Here is an 18,717-nt window from a genome sequence, read left to right on the forward strand (position 1 = left end):
TTGTAGAGCTCTACAACACGTGATGGTCGGATATCTGGCAAAAGCCCATGAATGGCTATTCACATTACTTGTAGATCTGTGAAAACTGCACCCACCAGCTTCCGGTTGTTGTCGCGAACGAAAGAGCGATTGGCTGCTACGGAGAGAAGGCGGGGACAAACTGCGAAAAAAACAAATATGGCGACGACCTGGTAGTTTCTCCTGGTGCCATGTGAAAACCGCAAGGTAACTTTTACAACTATTTACACATATACTCTGCCACGCATTTCTATACATATTTAGCGAATGACATCTGTGTCGCCCATTGATTCTACTCGATCTATAAACAAGACTTTTGCACATACAATGTTATTTTTGCAAACTCAGATGAACTCGTGTAAGTCGTGTTCCACATGTCAATACATGGCATCTGGTCGAGCCTTTCAGTGTGTAAAAACGTTAAACGGGGCGTAGTGGTATCTGTGGTAAATTAAGTTTGTTATTAATTGTTGCTATGTTGCTCTTGTTTCAGAAATGGCTGCAACCACAGTGGGAGTGGTGGATACCTCCACCAACGCTACAAAAGCAAGTAAACCCAAAAAGACATACTGTATAGTATGCCGATGGTGTTATATGGAAGATGTAAGTGATTATCAACCTATTTTTAAAGCATGGACGAGTTGCTCCCCATTCGGGGGTCCACCCTATGTTCCCCAGGTTCTATGTTCCCCTCTCTATGTTCCCCACCTCACACAGCATTAGTTTTAGTGAGGTTAGGGGTAGGTTTAGGTGGTAACAAAGTGGGGAACATAGAACCTAGGGAACATAGAATCTGGGGAACATAGGTACGGTCCCCCAAATTCATCCATACATGAGAAAGTACAAGTGAATAAATAAATATATACTAAAACATGAAGTCACAGTCACTAAATGATTGTTTTTCTGCAGAATTCACATCAGCATATGCATAGCATGGATCATCACAAACAACTGGAGATTGCGTTGCCCAGGTGAGCTACAATATTCTGATAAGTTACTGACATGCCCCTATCCCCTTTTGGGACCCTAACCCTTTTTTGTATTTGGGAAGGCGGCATCCCAAATACAAAAAGGTGAACATGGTCCCGAAACATGCCCACTGCCCCCAATTGTGTCAGCTACTGTACCATAACCATTTGAAGCACAGCATCCCCATTATTTCTGTGGCGAACAAGTGGCGAAAACAGTCGATCTACAAGCTCGGGATTTGGTGTTGTAGGGGGAAAAAGAGAGGACCTAGTATAGGAGATCATAGACCTAGAATGGCTGCGATATGACATAGATTTCATTTTCATGTATCCCAAATACACAGCCACAGATCGCTCCCAGCCTGATCTTAACTGCATAAAATGATTCCACACTGTTAGAGTAGTCGCCCAATGAATTCCTGCAATTTGGCGGCAGATAATGTCCTCTAGTTTCATATCCACTTGTAAGTTCTGGCAGGAAACGTGTTTAGTCAAATACCTCCACTTTTCCACGAGCTGCAAACGGACAACAAGGCCCGAAATGATTGTTGCACTGAACAAATGATAACTTCCTTTGGGAAGCCCAAATGTATGGGGACACAATAGACAAGTATGATCAGACAACCTGTAATAATGTTTGTGCTTCCCAATGAGACGTTGGTTGTCCACTCACCACTAACAAACGTTTTCTTTATTGTTTACATCCAGGGAACCATGCCATCATTGCCAGGCATGTAAAGCACACAACTTGAATTATTACACATATGGCCAGCACATCCGCACCGAAAAACACAGGAAGAACATGAGCCTGCTGATAAAGAAAACAAGTGTAAAGGCTCCTCCTCTAACTGAGACTCTGGGCCGTAAAGCTGTTTGCAGAATCAAGTCTAGAAACAAGGAATTGAAGAAGGAAGAGTAAGAATTTCACATACACTACCTTTGCATTCACACTGGATGCTTGGAAAAATTGTGTCACATTACAGCTCTATTAAGCTAGAATTGTGAATATATCCACATCAGCGACATGTATGTTACTAGTGTGCGTTACGCATGGCAAAACAAGCTAGCACAATGTGTTTAACAGAGACGGACAATTATCGTCCATTCACAATTGCATTACTGTATGTAAAATAGCGCAGGAAATCCACACACGGCAACAAACTACTTACCCACCTGGCTCCTGCATTTGATGTCGCTCTGTTCTCTTAGGCCAGAATTGCTTGGTTTGAAACATTTTTAATTTGCTTCAGACAAAGACAAGAATACCACACGATGTTGTGTCTTTAATAGACTTGATGAATTATGTTGCTCAAACAAAATCACGCCAAATATGAATGCACCATAAGAATGATGGCTTTCATTGTCTGTGTGACATAAGATTGTGGTCAATTAATCCTTTGTTCCGGTTCATTTTACCATAGCGTTGTTTGATTGGCTCAGCCTTCATAATTATAGCCATAATATTATTGTTTCAACAATGCAATGTACAAATACCTTTAAGGATGCAATGTAGCTGAGGCAAAGGAGGCCAGTCAATTATACTAATACAAAATTACTTCTTAATAGAAGACGAAGACTTATGCAACAAAATGCTTATGCAAGGTAAGCATTTTGAATGATTAATCTGGAAGAAAAACTGTGCAGTCCATCTGATGAATAAGATCATAATTTAATGACTTCTTGGTTACTGGTCTTGTCTTGCATTCACAGTTTGCTTTCACAGAGGTGTCAAATTGAGCCAATTAAAGTGCACTGAGGTGCATTGGATTTGATTAGGTTGGGGTTAAGTTTAATGTGTTAAGATTTAAGCGTTGGGGTTGGTTAGAGTTGCAGATTCACTAGGGAATCACAAACTGTGTGTGTGTGTGTGTGTGTGTGTGTGTGTGTGTGTGTGTGTGTGTGTGTGTGTGTGTGTGTGTGTGTGTGTGTGTGTGTGTGTGTGTGTGTGTGTGTGTGTGTGTGTGTGTGTGTGTGTGTGTGTGTGTGTGTGTGTGTGTGTGTGTGTGTGTGTGTGTGTGTGTGCAACTATATTTCTGTAATTGTTTTCACTTCTTCACAGGAAGAAAGCGAAGAAAGTAAAAAAGAAAGAGGCGGACAAAAAAGTGAACCAGAGAAAACAATCAGCCTCACAACAAAGAAATGGGGAGGGAAAGATGGAGCAACCACCAGAGCCAACTCAACAGAAAGGAGGCAACATTGGTATTCAGAACAGACTGGCTGGCAGACATAAATCGCAAAACCCAAGTCAATCAGTATCACAAATGAATCAAAAAAGAGAACCGCCAAATAGAGCTCAACATCCTTATCTTCCGAATCAGTCCAGCCGATCAACAAACTACCAGCAACAACTCCACAGTGTTTCAGGCATGTCAGAAATTGACATCATCAACAGAAATTATGCCAACAGCACTCGAGGAAACGGAAGACCGAAGAAATCTCAAGGATCGCAAATTGATGTCCCAGAACAATCAGTAGATAGTCACTATGGTGTTACAATCTTTGGGCAAAAGGAAGAGGTCAGTAACAGATCTCCTCAACCAGGGCAAGAACGAGTTCAGAATTCATCTTCCTCTGCATCCACATGTCTAAACGGCACAACTGACAATGGTCAATTATCAGTTGTTAATGTTAATTCAATGCTTAGGCAAATCAGAAGGGAACTAGGTGTGAGGGAACCATGCAGGGCAGAGCGTGCAGCCCGTAATCAGAAGCAGAGCCAAGAGGTTGGTTTGAAAGAGGAAGTGCAAAGCACTGCACAACAGGCTGGCTTTGAGAAACCTGACACCGGGCGGACCTCCCCATCTTTCGTCTCATTATCCAAATCTGCTCAAAACAAATTAAAAAAAGCCCAGTCTCTACAATGCCCTCAAGTTGACACTACTATTGTTCCTGCAACCCGTATTAGAAAGCGCAAGTCCAAGGTTAGTACTATTAAGTTGGAGTCAGAGGTGAGCTCAGAGAGTCGGTGTGACTCAGACGGACAGTCTAGCAACTTGGAAAGAGGATCACTTGGAGGCCCTTCGTTGCCCAGACTTGACACACTGGCAGCTTCTCTCACTCGACCATCTACATCTGCTGAGCCCAACCTAGATGCCGCTCGCAGAATCCGACATGTCAGCGACTCTAAGATGGAGCCTGAGAAAGAGGGGGTACTCAGACCAACTGTTCAGAAGTTGCTCAGCTCATCGGGGTCCCAGAGGAAGGTGAACTGGAATGAGATGTACCAGGAGGTCAACAGGAAGAAACGAGAGAAGATCAAAGGCATGCCCAGGTGGGGGAATCATCGAGACAAAGTTAGCAATTGTTATCGCCGCTATTAGTGCCACTCTATCATCTCTGTTCGTCCATCTGTCGAACACTTTGATTCCAAACAAGATATCTCAAAATCTTATCAGAATATATACCTCCAGGGGACAACTAGCAGGGCTTTTAGACTCGTTTGCAGAAGCCTCTTGTGTGGCTAAATGTACAATTTGTATTTGTTACCTTTATTTAAACTCGGTAATACAATTGAGGGTAAGCTCTCATTTACAATGCAGCTGAGGTACAACAATGATAAACAAAATATATACATTTACATTCTGTAACTTTAGAAAGTTCAAGGAACTAAAATCCGAAGCAAAATTAATTAAAGCATTTACAGTTTAGAACAAAGGTGTTCGAGACCATCGTCCTGAATTGGCCTATGGCCGGCAGAGATCTTATTTTTAAGGCTTTCTGGAGCTTGATCCACGCAATTGGAGCACCGATAGAAAATGCTGCCTTGCCATTTACAGTTTGTTTGAAAGACACCTTTTCTATCAATCAACTGAAATAGTTTTTATACTTTTGTTGTACAGGTTTGGGATCGAGATGAAGCCCCACTCTGACCAAGGCGACATAAGGCTGGTGGAGGACCAGGACCTAACCCTATCAGAGGGCTTCCAATGGGAGTCTGTTTTGCCTAGCGATTCTCCACCTGTGCCCTGTCCCCTGCCCTCCTCATCTCATAGTACAGCGGTTAATGATTCCATCATAGACCCTTTCGAGGAGCCGAGTGCTGCTCTGGGTGATGACAGTAGCATCCCAACCATGATGACAAAGGGCCGTATAAAAGAGGAACCATTTTCACCAGGAAGAAACGATGTGCCATCGGGAAGTGACCTCTACGCTGACAATAAAACGAAGCGGAAGAAGGTAATAGTCCACTTGCCAGAATCTGAACCCTGGCATATTGAGTACAGTAAGGTTTTATGTTAGAAATGTTGAGTATGGGTCCCCAGCATGTAGAAACTACCGGATGCTAACTTGCATATGTTGAGCAATTTTCATAATTTGCATAATTCGATTTATTTAGCATAATCCCCCATAATAATGGATAATATGTCAAAAACTGATTGGCCGATTTGAACAATATTAGAGTGGTTTTGGGGGTTATTGACGATGCTGAATCCATTTTTGACATTTTCTAAATTCAAAATGGCCGTTTTAAACCGGAAATGGCCATATACCAACTGGAAAATCAACAAAAAAGTATAAAAATCACCCACTTTAAGTTGGTATAAGGCCATTTCCGGTTTAAAACGGCCATTTTGATTTAGAAAATGGATTCAGCATCCTCAATAACCCCCAAAACCACTCTAATATTGTTCAAATCGGCCAAGGATTATGCTAAATAAATCGAATTATGCAAATTATGAAAATTGCTCAACATATGCAAGTTAGCATCCGGCAGTTTCTACATGCTGGGGACCCATACTCAACATTTCTAACATAAAACCTTACTGTACTCAATATGTCCGGGTTCACAATGGGCCTCTATGGGCTGGCAAGTAGACTATAAGGAGATGTAGATGATGTACAGAAGTTGTCCTCAACCTTGTTGCACTCAGTACCACTATATTTCTCAGTACAAGTTACAGTACCACCATGATGACTGACGCTTAAAATAAAGTAGCGTAGGGGCGCCCAGTGGCCTACTGGTCCGGGTGTGTCTCGCTCCCCACCTCTCCCCCCCATTTCCTGTCAGTCCTGTCAATAAAGGCATACAAAAGCCCAAAAAACAAATCTTAAAAAAGAAAGATAATAGTACAGTAGCGTAGACCTACTCCATCCTCTTCATCTATGCACCCTTCACACAGGAGACAATTAATGTATTCCTCCTTCCGTATTTTTCACTGTTGTATTCATTATGGTAGCACTAAAACTGTCACTGAAAGACAGAGATAACATTAACAACTCTACTTTATTCAAACTCTGCAAGCGAGAACAATAACTGCGCTACTGTACAAGTCTACATCTCTCTCTCACACACACTGGCTTTACCACTTGGTGATGTAATCATCAACGTACACAGATGCTCACCAACATACACTGAAGCATACAGTAGCCCGTAGTGGGTTTGTGAGTGAGATGCACAGATTAGCTAAAGCATATGCATGCCCCCTGCCGTGAGACGGCAAACATGCTCCTTTGGCCAGGGCTTTTAGGCACGTCTTTCTGCGCACCTTCTACGTATCGTATCACCTGCAATCCCACCGATTTTAGCTTTTAACAACTTGGCTAGCTTGTAATATTTTTTACATCCCACATTTACCTCACACGTTGGCAGCCAGTTGAAGGGAACAATCCACACTGATCATTGTTTCTTGGTAGTGCTATTTGTTAATGTGGGATACAAATTCTCGGGTTTTAATTTTTTTCTGAAATCAGTTTGATGTTTGCACTGACATTTTAAGTTGAACTTTGACATGTTATGCTGTACTGTACTTAGCCAGAAACTGATCAATACATAGCTAACTGCCTGAAATCCTTTTCAGTTGCACAGGGACACCAAAAGCCATTAAGCACACTTTTTGAGCGGTGGTCACAACGCTCCTATACGTGGCCGTGTCTGTCTGTCTGTCTGTCTGTAGTACCTTTTGTGACCACACATGTTAAGGGAGGGGCGCTGTTGTTCAGGCCAGGCACCCACCCACCCACCCACACACACACACACACAATACATATGTATATTTGTTTTGCTGTTGCGCAGCCTCCACGACCACCGCTCAGTTCACACGGGTGTGATTTTTTCATTGTGAGCAGATGCCCCTGTTTGCGCACAGCCCTGGAGGTTAACTTCAACATTTTTATTGCTATAACTTTGTTTTTTTTTCCATCAGGATGGTGATAATATGGGCATGGCTACTATGGAACAAGGTGGAAAAAAGAGAAAAGCAACATCAAACGAGGGTAAATGCAATCTTCTATGTATCGATTGATCCATAATCAAGAATCTTCCTCAAATAAAGTACATCCAAATGTGCGTATGCAAACGATTGGAAATACATTTACTTCATGTGGTAAAGGCAGACTGCCTTTCCCACTTGGCCATGTTTATCATCCCTTCATCTGTTACAGCCACATAGTTAGCTACAAACAATTTGAATGCTAAGGATACTGCACTACTTGTGTGTTCAAATGTTTATTTCAATGTCTACATAATTCATGTATTTCTTGACTTTTTCATTTAGTTTATAAATTACACTCAGAACAATAGTTGGTTTAAAAACTTTATTATAACAGGTCATCTTTGCTAACAAACATACTTAACTCCCTGTTACTGGTCAGATCCTCCATAAGATTCACAGCTGCTTCTGGAGCTCATTTTATAGTGAGGAGCAGGTGATTGGGGCGTACCAATTGAACAGGGTTAAAGGGTGAACAAATTGTTTATGTGTGTATAGACACAGAGGAGTTTGGTTACTAAAAATATAAATAACTTACCTTTATTATGCATAGTGTATTATGTGAATTTGAAATGTTTTTCTTAGTATTGTTTCACTTGAGTTTAAAGGTGAAATGGTGTTCCTTGATTAAGGAGAGTTGGTTTCACCCAACATGGGAGTGGTCCCACTCGGTCTTGTGAAACTACACTGATTCAGTCATTGTCTCTGCACTAGAGGTTGGGGCACAATGCTCTGGGTGAGCTCTGTCCCACACAGTACTGAAGTCCGCTAGTATTTGTACTGCTTGCCTATTGTGGTATTATGGTGCATTAGGCATTGTTTATTATTTTCATTTTTGTCTATTTGCATTTACATTTTTGAATTATATTTAGATAGATAGATAGATACCTTTATTATCCCAAGGGGGAAATTCAGTTGTCCAATTGTAGCACAGCAGTATACAGTTATTTACAAAGTTACAGAGAAGTAAGAAAAAAGATAAGGGGGAAAAAAACAAGAGCAGTACAGTACCAATAAAGAGAAGGTGCATCAATAGAGGGGGCGAATAATATATAAGTATATATACATAAAGTGTCTTACAAAAAAGAGACCGTAACAGTCAATGCTAGTTAGTGCAACAAGTATCTGACTGTCATTGTTAAACAAAGCAAAATACTCATTTACATCTATACCTTGCAAGAAGAAAATAAACCTTCAATTTTGGACCTTTTTTTTTGTGTCACTGTAGACCAGTCCAGAGTGGACCAGCTCTTGATGGTGTCCCTCAAGGAGGACAAGCTGTGCCAGTCACTGCAAGAAGTTGACAACTCTCTGGTTCAGGCCCGCAACGCCTTGCAGGCTGCCTACACAGAGGTCCAAAGACTGCTGCTGCTCAAACAACAGGTAGCCCACACCAGCACACAGCTGACAAGCTACCAGCTAGAATACAAGTTAATTTGTTGTGCTATTACTGGGTGTGTTGAGTTCACTTTACCTTTTCAGAAACATTGGTTAACTCTCAGTCTCACCCCTCTCCCACCCCACGCACCTGTTTTTAGTTCACCCTTGAGGTCAACAGTCTGAGGACCCAGCGAATTGAGATCCTGCAAGGGATGCAAGGTAGGAGTTTACATTGAGAAAGCATTTTATTCATATTTTTCAAATATGTAAAAGGCCCCTCCACTCCACTCTCTATAACTTTCAAGATATTGTTTTATAAATCATTATAACTAAAGTGGACGGCAGATTCCACACAACTATAAAGGACAGTGTGCTTGGTGTGGAGACCTTAAAGACTGTTGCACACCATGGCCGGTTTATTTGTGTGATTTATTCACACATCATTAATATATTTCAAACTTGCATCCAGTCAATGCAATGCCTACAGTATACTGTACATATCAGCGTTGGAATTTCACAGACTACAAGTAACACGGCACGCCAACGCGGGTAGCGACCGCCATGTCACACAGCAATTTCCCGCAACACATACAAACACACACACACATACACAGACACCGTTTTGGGACCAGTTTCGCAATGATATTGTCACATCTGACCGAAATCACTTATAGTATGACGTGATTTGAAAGTGTCTTTCGTAGGGCTATTGTCAATTATTGTGTTTATTTGCATTTTAGTGGGCAAGCACCGGTTAACCCCATTAATCTCTCCATGTCTTGTTCAGATGGGTACACCGGAACATCCGTTGTGGGAGGGAACAATGGCTCAACACTGGAGAGAGCCACTGTGTCCCCAAGACCCCCTTCCCGACAGTTATCCAACCCTACCACAACCTCTGCCTTAAACACACCACCTCACCGAGCCTCTCCGTCATCCATCAGCCTTACTCAACCAACCTCTGCTGCTGCTCCAAGGGTGATAAAGATGGAAAGATGTGAACCAGGCGCAGATGAAACAGCCGATAGCGACGTCTCTTTAGAATTTCTAGATCCCTCCTCTAGCTTGGATGTCATCGACATCGAGGACTCGGATAATGAAGTCCCAAAAGTGGCTCCTCAGAGAGGCGTTTCAGTGCAGCACAGTTGTGCTACTGGTCAGACACAGACTCAGAGGTTTAAGGAAGAGAACTTGGACAGGTCAGTTCCATCCAGACGTGCATGTGTTGTTGTAGAGCTGGGCAATAATATGACTTCAAATCAATATATCACGACTTTGCCTTGATTATGATAAAGGAACGTTTTTCTTTTTTTTATATAAAAAATAGAAGATCTGCAAGCTCACAATACGGCGTGTTATGAACTTGTACAGTAGATTGTGTATTTTCACCACTATTAACTCATCGGATGCTGACGACGCGTGCACTCGTCAAACTCCTTGATTGTCGTCGACACGTTTGATGCATCTGATAGGGTTTTATATTACTTCTTAGCTTGCTTATAAGATTCACAAAAGTGGATACTATCGCACGGATACCAAAAATACTCGGATTACATTTACTAATCAACAGCATCCAATGTGTTAAGGTTAAGTAGTTAATCAGACTAATTGATTTAGTCAATTATAATAAATCTATTACATTTTCAGTGATGTCATTACGTGCGCATCCCGCATCAAAAACTCATTCAAGTCACCCAGGGACTCATTCATGTCATGGTCCTGGGGTCCCGGGGATGCGCCTCCATTGGAGTCCATGTTAAAATAATTTACTGCGTCGCGGTAAAAGAAAAAAAAAATGTCCACAGACACCACCATTGTTCATGGGTGAAAGCATCCTACTTTACCCTACGTTAACACAAATAAAATCCACTTAGAAAGTCTTAAACAGGCGATAGAAACGTCAATGTTTTGATTCCACCGATGTCCAACGCCATTTTGCGCGCGGAAACTTTATAGTGAGGACTCATAAAACTTTTCTGGGACCCATTTGAATGACCACCTGTGGGTCCCGGGACCCATTACATTGAAAACCTAGTAACATCACTGCATTTTTGGTGTGGCCATGAGAAAGGTTAAGACGGTTAATGATTCTATATATCTGTTTGGATATATGTTTGGTTAATTGCTTCGCTCTTATGTGTGCTGGTATGCTTTGTGTGCCCAAGTTCAGATAATATATTTATTGTTAAAAAATGCATTTCTGTTTTTCCCCCAGAACACCTGAAGCTCCATCACACTCTGTCCTTCCTGGTGAGTTATCAAATTTCCTGTCTGCATTATTTGTAAATAGATTAGATTAGACTTTATTGTCAATTTGTCCCAGAGGGATATTTGTTTTCACAGCCCGTTTCAACATGACATAACCCGGTCCCTAACGTAACCAAAATACATAAAAACAGTGGCATACAACATTCAGGTAAATAAATAAATACAATTCATACTTAGTAGCACACAGCAACATGTCAGTGGGAGGCATTTTGTTTAATGCTGTAGTGGCCGAATGGTCTAAACTCCCACTAAAGCAAGGTGAAAGTCCTTTATCTCTGTCCAAATGGCAGTATTGGGAAGTGCTGATTGAGAGGGTGATGAATGTTGTTTGCTATTGCAAGCGCTAGGCTTGTGATGGCTTTGGCAAAATGCTAATTTAGTCAAGTTATACTTGAAGTAAGGCTGGGCAATATATCGAAGATTTATCGATATCGAGGTATCAACATGCGAGTTATACATACTGACGAAGACGGCTTGAAATGAGGTATTGGTGTATGTGTCAAATTAATTAACAGACACACTATGCATGCACGTAGCACATGCAAAAAAGCAGTCCATCTGTAACCAGGTGTGGTTATTTCAATAAAACCATTGTTGGGAAATGGAAACAAGGCATTTAATTTTTTATTCTATGTCTACTGTGCAGTGTGAATGCATGGATGTGCTATTCATTATCTGGGTTAGGCAGGCATTGGACCTAAAGCAGAAAAACATTAATAACTATATAATGCAATTGTTTTGACTAATATTGTGAGTGATATTGAGGTATTCAACAACGTTATCAAGTATCGGAGGTTTTCCTACTATCGCCCAGCCTTAGCTTGAAGCAACTCCCTCATATCCCGCTTGCTAGCTCTCTGTTTACCAAAAGATCGCATGGGAATTTAAGGTAATTGTCAGGCTTTGTGGCGTCTCAACCAATCAACCAACCATTTGAATGTGTATTTGTATTGAGATTGTGTATACACTGTAATGCTTGTTTAACTGTTATGTACTGTACAGTACAGTACCATAATAACCTTGAATAATAAGTAAGCAGAATCTCCCATCTTTTCAGAGTCTGCTGATGGGGCTGTGGAAGAGGAGCCTGCCCTGGGTACATTCATGAACCACACAGGACCAGTCTATGGCATGCAGGTCCATGACGGGCTACTCTATAGTTGCTCAGGAGACAACACAGTGCGGGCCTGCAGTCTGGTGGTATGCTCTGCCTAACTACCAATCATAATTTACTTAAATGGTAGTTTACATTTATACAACATTTTCAAGCTATCAATGCACAATGAAGTGTTATTTCATTGCTGCCATCCCAAATGAGATTGTTTGATTTTTCTTTGTATATCCATCCATAAGTCAACGCTTTCATCAGGATCGACATCCTCAGTAACACAGTACAAAATTGCATTAAAGACGGGATTGTGTAATGATGGGTCACTGTATGTCATTCCAGACCAAAGACTGTGTGAATGTGTTTGAGGGCCACACAAACAAGGTCAATTGTTTGCTGGTGTCAGACATCCCCAACATGCCTGCACGGCTCTACACCGGATCTAGTGACCAGACTGTCCGCTGCTACAGCGTCAAGGTACCGCGCTAACACATGCCACACATTTTGGAACATTTGACACCAGTCATCATTAGCCATTAGCCGGGGATAAGTATCCGTAAATGCAACATTCTGTTAAGATTTGCTATCCTGTATCAGGGGTCTTGACTAGGTTTGCCTTGTTGTACTTTACACTTCCTCTGCATGTATATTGTGATGCAAAAGTAGTATACAAATAGTATATTATTATTTATGTTTGAGCTGCAGTGCTATTGCAAAACTCTTGTGTGTGTGTGTGTGTGTGTGTGTGTGTGTGTGTGTGTGTGTGTGTGTGTGTGTACTGTATGAGACTTTCTACAATATTTCCTTAATATTGTATCATCTTCAAATCACAGGCCATCGATATATAATGAATTATCTAATAAATATGATGCAAAGAGGTGTGTGTAGTTGACCCTTACAGTATTCTATGTTTCTCTCTCATTCACTAGTCAAAGAAATGCCTGGAGCAGATATCTCTTCCAGACCGAGTGTTGTGTTTACACATTGCCTGGAAAATTCTGTATGTGGGTGTTGCCGATGGATCAGTATTTAGCTTTGATGTAAAGGTGAGTTTGCTTCCTCCATGGTGCCTCCAGCTTGGACCTCTGTCCAGCTTGGACCTCTGTTGGATCTCTGTCACTACACCAGCAACTCCCACAGGTTGGTCAGATCGCCTATGCAGTAGGCCCGGTGTTGGGAACTAAGGCCATGGCTACATGGAGCTGGATATTTCTGAAGCTAGACATTTTTTTATGCGTTTGGGGCTTGCAGCCAAACAAAGCTGGATATTTCGGCTGCGAAGCTGGATATTTTTTAAACCGGATAAATGGGTGGAGAGATTGAAAAATATCCGATTCACTGGATCCGTGTAGACAGGGAACCCGGATATCTCTGAAGACTTTACTGTGTGTGTGCTTGTTAGACCTAGATATCTTTGTCGTGTGGACCTAGATATTTTTCTATGTGGATATCTGAAAAACCGGGATATATGAAATATCCAGCTCCGTGTGGACCTAGATATTTTTCTATGTGGATATCTGAAAAACCGGGATATCTGAAAAATCCAGCTCCGTGTAGCCATGGCCTAAATATTGGACCCAGAGAGACGAATCAGGAGAAAATCAACTCTATTGTCGACCTTTCTGTCCCAGCAACATACTCTCGCAGGATCTAGCACCTGTAAACATTGGATGTTTGAGAGATTTGATGTCAGAAGGCGCCCATCGGCAGACCATTTGTAGGATTTGTGTACCATTATTACGCCTTTAGCGGCTCCAATTGGGATGGTGTATTAACAATCTTTGGTAATATCATGTACCTCTCAGATGCGTTTTGTCCTGGTGAAACTCCTTGTTACCAGGTGACAAGAAGCGGCCTTGACAACACGCTTATCAAAAGGGACATGTCATTGTCTGTATGCACATGCTAGGACCAACTGTGGGAGTTGGCAGTAGGGATGGAGCTCGTTAATTTTTATTGATAATGAGCACCTTATCGATCCTGCTTATTGAGCCGGGCTTTTATCGAGCCCACTATTGAGGGTTTTCTAATATTTTATGGAAAGATATGAGACGACAAATTATGAACATAACTGATATCTTTTTTTATTGGCCAGTTGTTGCGACTGTGTTGCTGACCACCATCTATGACAATTGACAAAAGTAACAAATATCATTAAATATCACTAAAACAATCATTCATTACTGTGCAATAAGTGTTAAATGGCTTTATATTATGGATAGTAGTGTAATCATTTATTGATCGCCTCTTGTCTTGATTGTTTAAACATGACATATTGGCCGGTATGCTCGATAACAAGCTTGATAAGCCCAAAGCTTATTGATACCGGGTACTCATTAAATCTGTTATCGGGTTATCGAGCTACCCTTGTTTAGGGCTCCATCCCTAGTTGGCAGTGATATGAGACTATTGTACATGTGGAAAAGGGATTTGTCATTATCAACTAAATTTGAATTTAACCTCTGACTCCACCATCATCCTGAACTTAAGACCCTATGCCCTTGTCTCCTGTTTTTTCTTTTCTCTCTCTCTCTCATAATTATCCCTACCGCTTCTGAAGACCCTGAAGCAGCTGGACTTGTTTGAGTGCCATGGTGCCCGAGGTGTGAGCTGTATGTCTACTGCCCAGGAGGGCTCTCGCAGGATCCTGCTAGCCGGATCGTACGACAGCACCATCAGTGTGCGCGACGCCAAGAGTGGCTTGATACTACGCACACTGTCGGGTCACACCAAGACCGTACTCTGTTTGAAGGTTCGGAACCTGTTTTCGCACAACTTTCCTGCAATAGTAATGTTTGTAAGCTACAGAGTAAATTACACCTGTATTTTCAGTTACAATGGGTTTAACGACGGGGGGGGGGAGTTGTTCTTCATCTACAAGTCCAATTTGATAAAGACGTGTGAATTTACCTAACATCTTTCTGGTCAAATCAATTTAAACTATGTAATGTACATAATTCAATATTACTTGTTGTTCTCAGGTGGTGAATGACCTTGTCTTCAGTGGTTCGAGTGACACCTCTGTTCATGCCCATAATATCCATGTAAGTAACAATACATTTATCTCCTACGGTACCACATCAATACAGCATGGAATTGTGGACAAAATCTTATCCAATAGCAACAAAATAAGGTTTGGATCTGGAAGGCTAAATCTCATCAAATGGTGGTCTGTGGCTCAAATGCAGAAAAAATTATGGGCATTGATGAAAAGGGTTGAAAACCACTGCCCTATCCTACTGTTAACATCACCTAAACCATGAACTTGGCCACCTTTATCAAAATAACTCTCCTTGTGGACATAGCCTGGGTATTTGTAGCATGTGTTTCACTTGACTGTATTTAAAATGTCTGTCTTCATGTGTAGACGGGGGAGTTGGTACGCATCTATAAGGGCCATAGTCACGCCGTCACTGCAATAGCCATCTTGGGCAAGGTCATGGTGACTGCTAGTCTGGACAGATTTGTCCGTGTATACGAGCTACAGGTATGTATAACTTCATTCTTGATATGAAATGTACTCCCAATACAAGATATCCCTCACTTTACATTTTTGAAATGTTGACTTCTTAATGGTCAACTTAACATTATAAGTCAAAACTAATGTGTTGCCTTTTCCAAACGTTCTCTTTTTTTCCTGTGTTAGTCCCATGACCGCCTGCAGGTGTACGGGGGTCACAGTGACATGGTGATGTGTATGACCATACACAAAAGCACGGTACGTAGTGTTAATTTAAATCACAAATGTAAGCGAATAGGTTAATGGTTAGATTTGAGTTCAAAATTGATAAATTAACACTGAGAATTGTGCTTTATACACTTAACTGGTCTTACTTCTGTGTGTTTTTTAAAGTATTCCTGTGCTGGAGGCAGCATTTTGGAAGTGATGATGATAGCCTTCCTGAATTTTCCTGTCATTGAGCTGTGGCTTGATCCCTTATTTCTCCCTCAGATCTACACTGGTTGCTATGACGGAAGTGTTCAAGCTGTAAGACTCAACCTGATGAAGAACTTCCGCTGCTGGGTATGGATGCGGCTGCATAATGTCTTGTCATACTGATGATTATACCATATTGAGTTCTGACCTTGCATTGTAACTGTCTGAGAGCAGTGCTGTGTTCTACCTGTCACATGGGTATAAGCAGTATTCTGTGAAGACATTTAAAAAGATTATGCCCTCGTGAACCTTTCAAAGTAGCGTATCTGATAGGCATTATGCACTGGCATATGCGCTGGCCACACGAATATCCGCGGATCATAGATTATAGTATGCCCTCAAAAAAGTCTAGAACACACCACTGGCTGAGCGGTATTCCAATATGTGCCGATATCCAGATAACGACACTCTGAACACTTGAATATTCCTCAATGTTTACCATACCTGTAACAGCAATGGTCACTGCCAGCTCAGCGCTTTGCCACCACCACTTAATTATTGTGGGCTCGCTGAAAGCCTGCCTCTTTTTAAAGGCTGTACTGTGCCTGTTTCCTGGGATCTTAACTCATTCACTGCCTTTTCAAAATGGCTGCCAAGTACCAGGATGCCAAAAAATGTAATTTTTAGTGCACGGATCATGCACGCCCATGCCTAGATCATGCACCATGTGTGTGCACGCTGTTCACAGCTTTCAAACAAAAAATTCCACTTGGAAATCCGTTCAGGCATTCATGAGATAGAAGCCATTATGTTTTCTTCAAATGTTAACAAACATGGCTGCCATGTTTGAAAGATGTGGTTGGTATGTGGGTTAACCCTAACCCATTTCCGACATGCCTACTACATTTCTGGAGGTCCATTTTTTCAAAATGGCTGCCAACTCGGGGAAACTCGGCCCCTGGCGGCCTCTAACAACGGTAATAACTCGGGGAAACTCGGGAGGGGGCAGTAAATGAGTTAAGAGCAGACGTTGTGTCCCACGGCATTAATATGTCTAGCCACTGGCGATTTCTCATCCTTGTTTCTAATATTAGTGCACTTTCTGCCAGAACCGTGCACCCGATAACAGTGAAACGTGAACTATTCTTCTGACAAGTGCTCGCATTTGAATACATTTTCTTCTCGACTCACTTTAATCCCCCCTCCCTCTGTCCAGTGGCATGGCTGCACCCTCATCTTTGGCATCGCTGAACACCTGCTGCAGCACCTGCTCAGAGACCACAGCAACCCTCAGCTGCAGTCGGTCAAGTGTCGCTGGAGAGACTGCAACACCTTCTTCACCACGCAAGACGCCGTGAGACTGGTAATGAACGACAGCTATGTGATACCTTTCTCCTCGATGGCTCTCCGTTATGTAATGTGTGGATGTTATAGCATGGGGCTTATGTGACGCTTTAACGCAGTGTCTCCCCTTGACTCTGACAGTGTACAAATGGAACCAAATGAACCGAACGGGTTCATTTGGTTCCATTTGTACACTGTCAGAGTTACAGACTTGTTATGGGTCCATTTAGACCCGCCTAAGTGAACCCACAGAGTCCCTGGAATCCACATTGAAAACCACTGCTTTAACGTATTGGACTCTGCCAAATACGCATATGTGAATCTTTTCTAGGTCGTCCTCAGACGAGCCCGAATGGTATTGGATAAAACGCTAGAAATAGTTAGGTAGTAATAATTAGGCTATTATGTAAGATGAAAGAAGACGGTGCTGTGTGTTGTTTAGATTTGTCTGTGTGCCTTAAGAAATGAATGCCACAACACCTCCAGGCGTCTTGGCGTTAGATAGGATAATGAATACTGAATAATTCCACATTTTCTTTATTTCTTTCATTCAGGAGCTACCAGATCACATGCAGAATCATGTGGAGCACAACAGCAAGCTGGAGATGTAACTGCAACAGATGAGTCTGGTGCTCCCAACAGTACATGAGACCAGCTAAGCCTCTTTGCATTTGGCCCTGATTTGTTTTTAAAGGGCTAGACCCTTTATCCTTAATTGATCTGGTTTTTGTATATTTATGATCACATCCTCGTGGACTGTGCTCTTTATTTTTCTCTGTTTTTGCAGGGACACAGCAAGAGACACTTAATTTAAGTGCTAATCTTATTTGATTCCTAAACCTGTTTACTATCCAGTATCAACCTGCAATAATTTGTTAAACTGAAACCCATTTGATGTCCTCCAATGAGCATTAAAGGAGTTAAGTAACGGAATGTTTCGTTGTCAATATTTAAACATTTTAAAGTTTTTAGTGATCAACATCTCGTCGCTGTCTTACAATAATGCCCTACTTTGTCATACAGTGTCATGCAAAAATAGCAGATCTACAATTTAAGTGAAAGTGAAGGTGATTAATCTGTGGGTTTTTATAAATATTGAACCAATGAAAAGTATTAACAACTGCTTGTGACTAAATAACTATTGGAAAACAGATTCCATTTCCTGAAAAGTAACTGCTTTGAACATACAAGCTTTCCACCTGACAGCGACGATATGTTAAGAGATTAAAATTTGTTTATCATGGGCTCTGAAGATATTGGAGAGAATTTCACCTTTGTGGGAATGTAATTGTGAATTGATCATTTGGGTGGTGTGACTAGATGTACAGTAGCCTTCTGCAAAGGCATTTCACGAAGACATTAATTTTCTTTTTGCATTTCCTACCATGTATACTACGTATATGCTCATTACCATGGCTTTTGTGTGGCTTCAAATACTGTGAATTATTTCTTCAAAAACAGTATTTTCTTCTGATATTTCTTGTCTGATATTTTAGCAGCAATAAATGCCACCTAATCTTGGAATGCGTTTATGTTCTGTATCGT

At 41.5% G+C, this 18,717-nt stretch overlaps 1 protein-coding gene across 1 annotated transcript; it reads left to right on the forward strand.

Annotated features, from left to right (window-relative positions):
- The first annotated feature begins 166 nt into the window (after positions 1 to 166).
- LOC308300254 (zinc finger protein 106-like) lies at positions 167 to 18,594 on the forward strand. Its single transcript, XM_080744071.1, has 21 exons — positions 167 to 225; positions 512 to 621; positions 928 to 989; positions 1,695 to 1,901; positions 3,046 to 4,257; positions 4,826 to 5,162; positions 7,130 to 7,199; positions 8,424 to 8,578; positions 8,734 to 8,794; positions 9,363 to 9,774; positions 10,791 to 10,825; positions 11,901 to 12,043; positions 12,294 to 12,428; positions 12,881 to 12,997; positions 14,512 to 14,703; positions 14,933 to 14,995; positions 15,319 to 15,438; positions 15,598 to 15,669; positions 15,904 to 15,975; positions 17,045 to 17,191; positions 17,727 to 18,594. The coding sequence occupies exons 2-21, from the start codon at positions 514 to 516 to the stop codon at positions 17,781 to 17,783; spliced, it is 3,777 nt and encodes a 1,258-aa protein (XP_080600197.1). The 5' UTR covers positions 167 to 225; positions 512 to 513; the 3' UTR covers positions 17,784 to 18,594.
- Positions 18,595 to 18,717: the final 123 nt, after the last annotated feature.

This window comes from Nannobrachium achirus, assembly GCF_963921795.1.
Source record: "Nannobrachium achirus genome assembly, chromosome: 16".
NCBI classification, from domain to species: Eukaryota; Metazoa; Chordata; class Actinopteri; order Myctophiformes; family Myctophidae; genus Nannobrachium; species Nannobrachium achirus.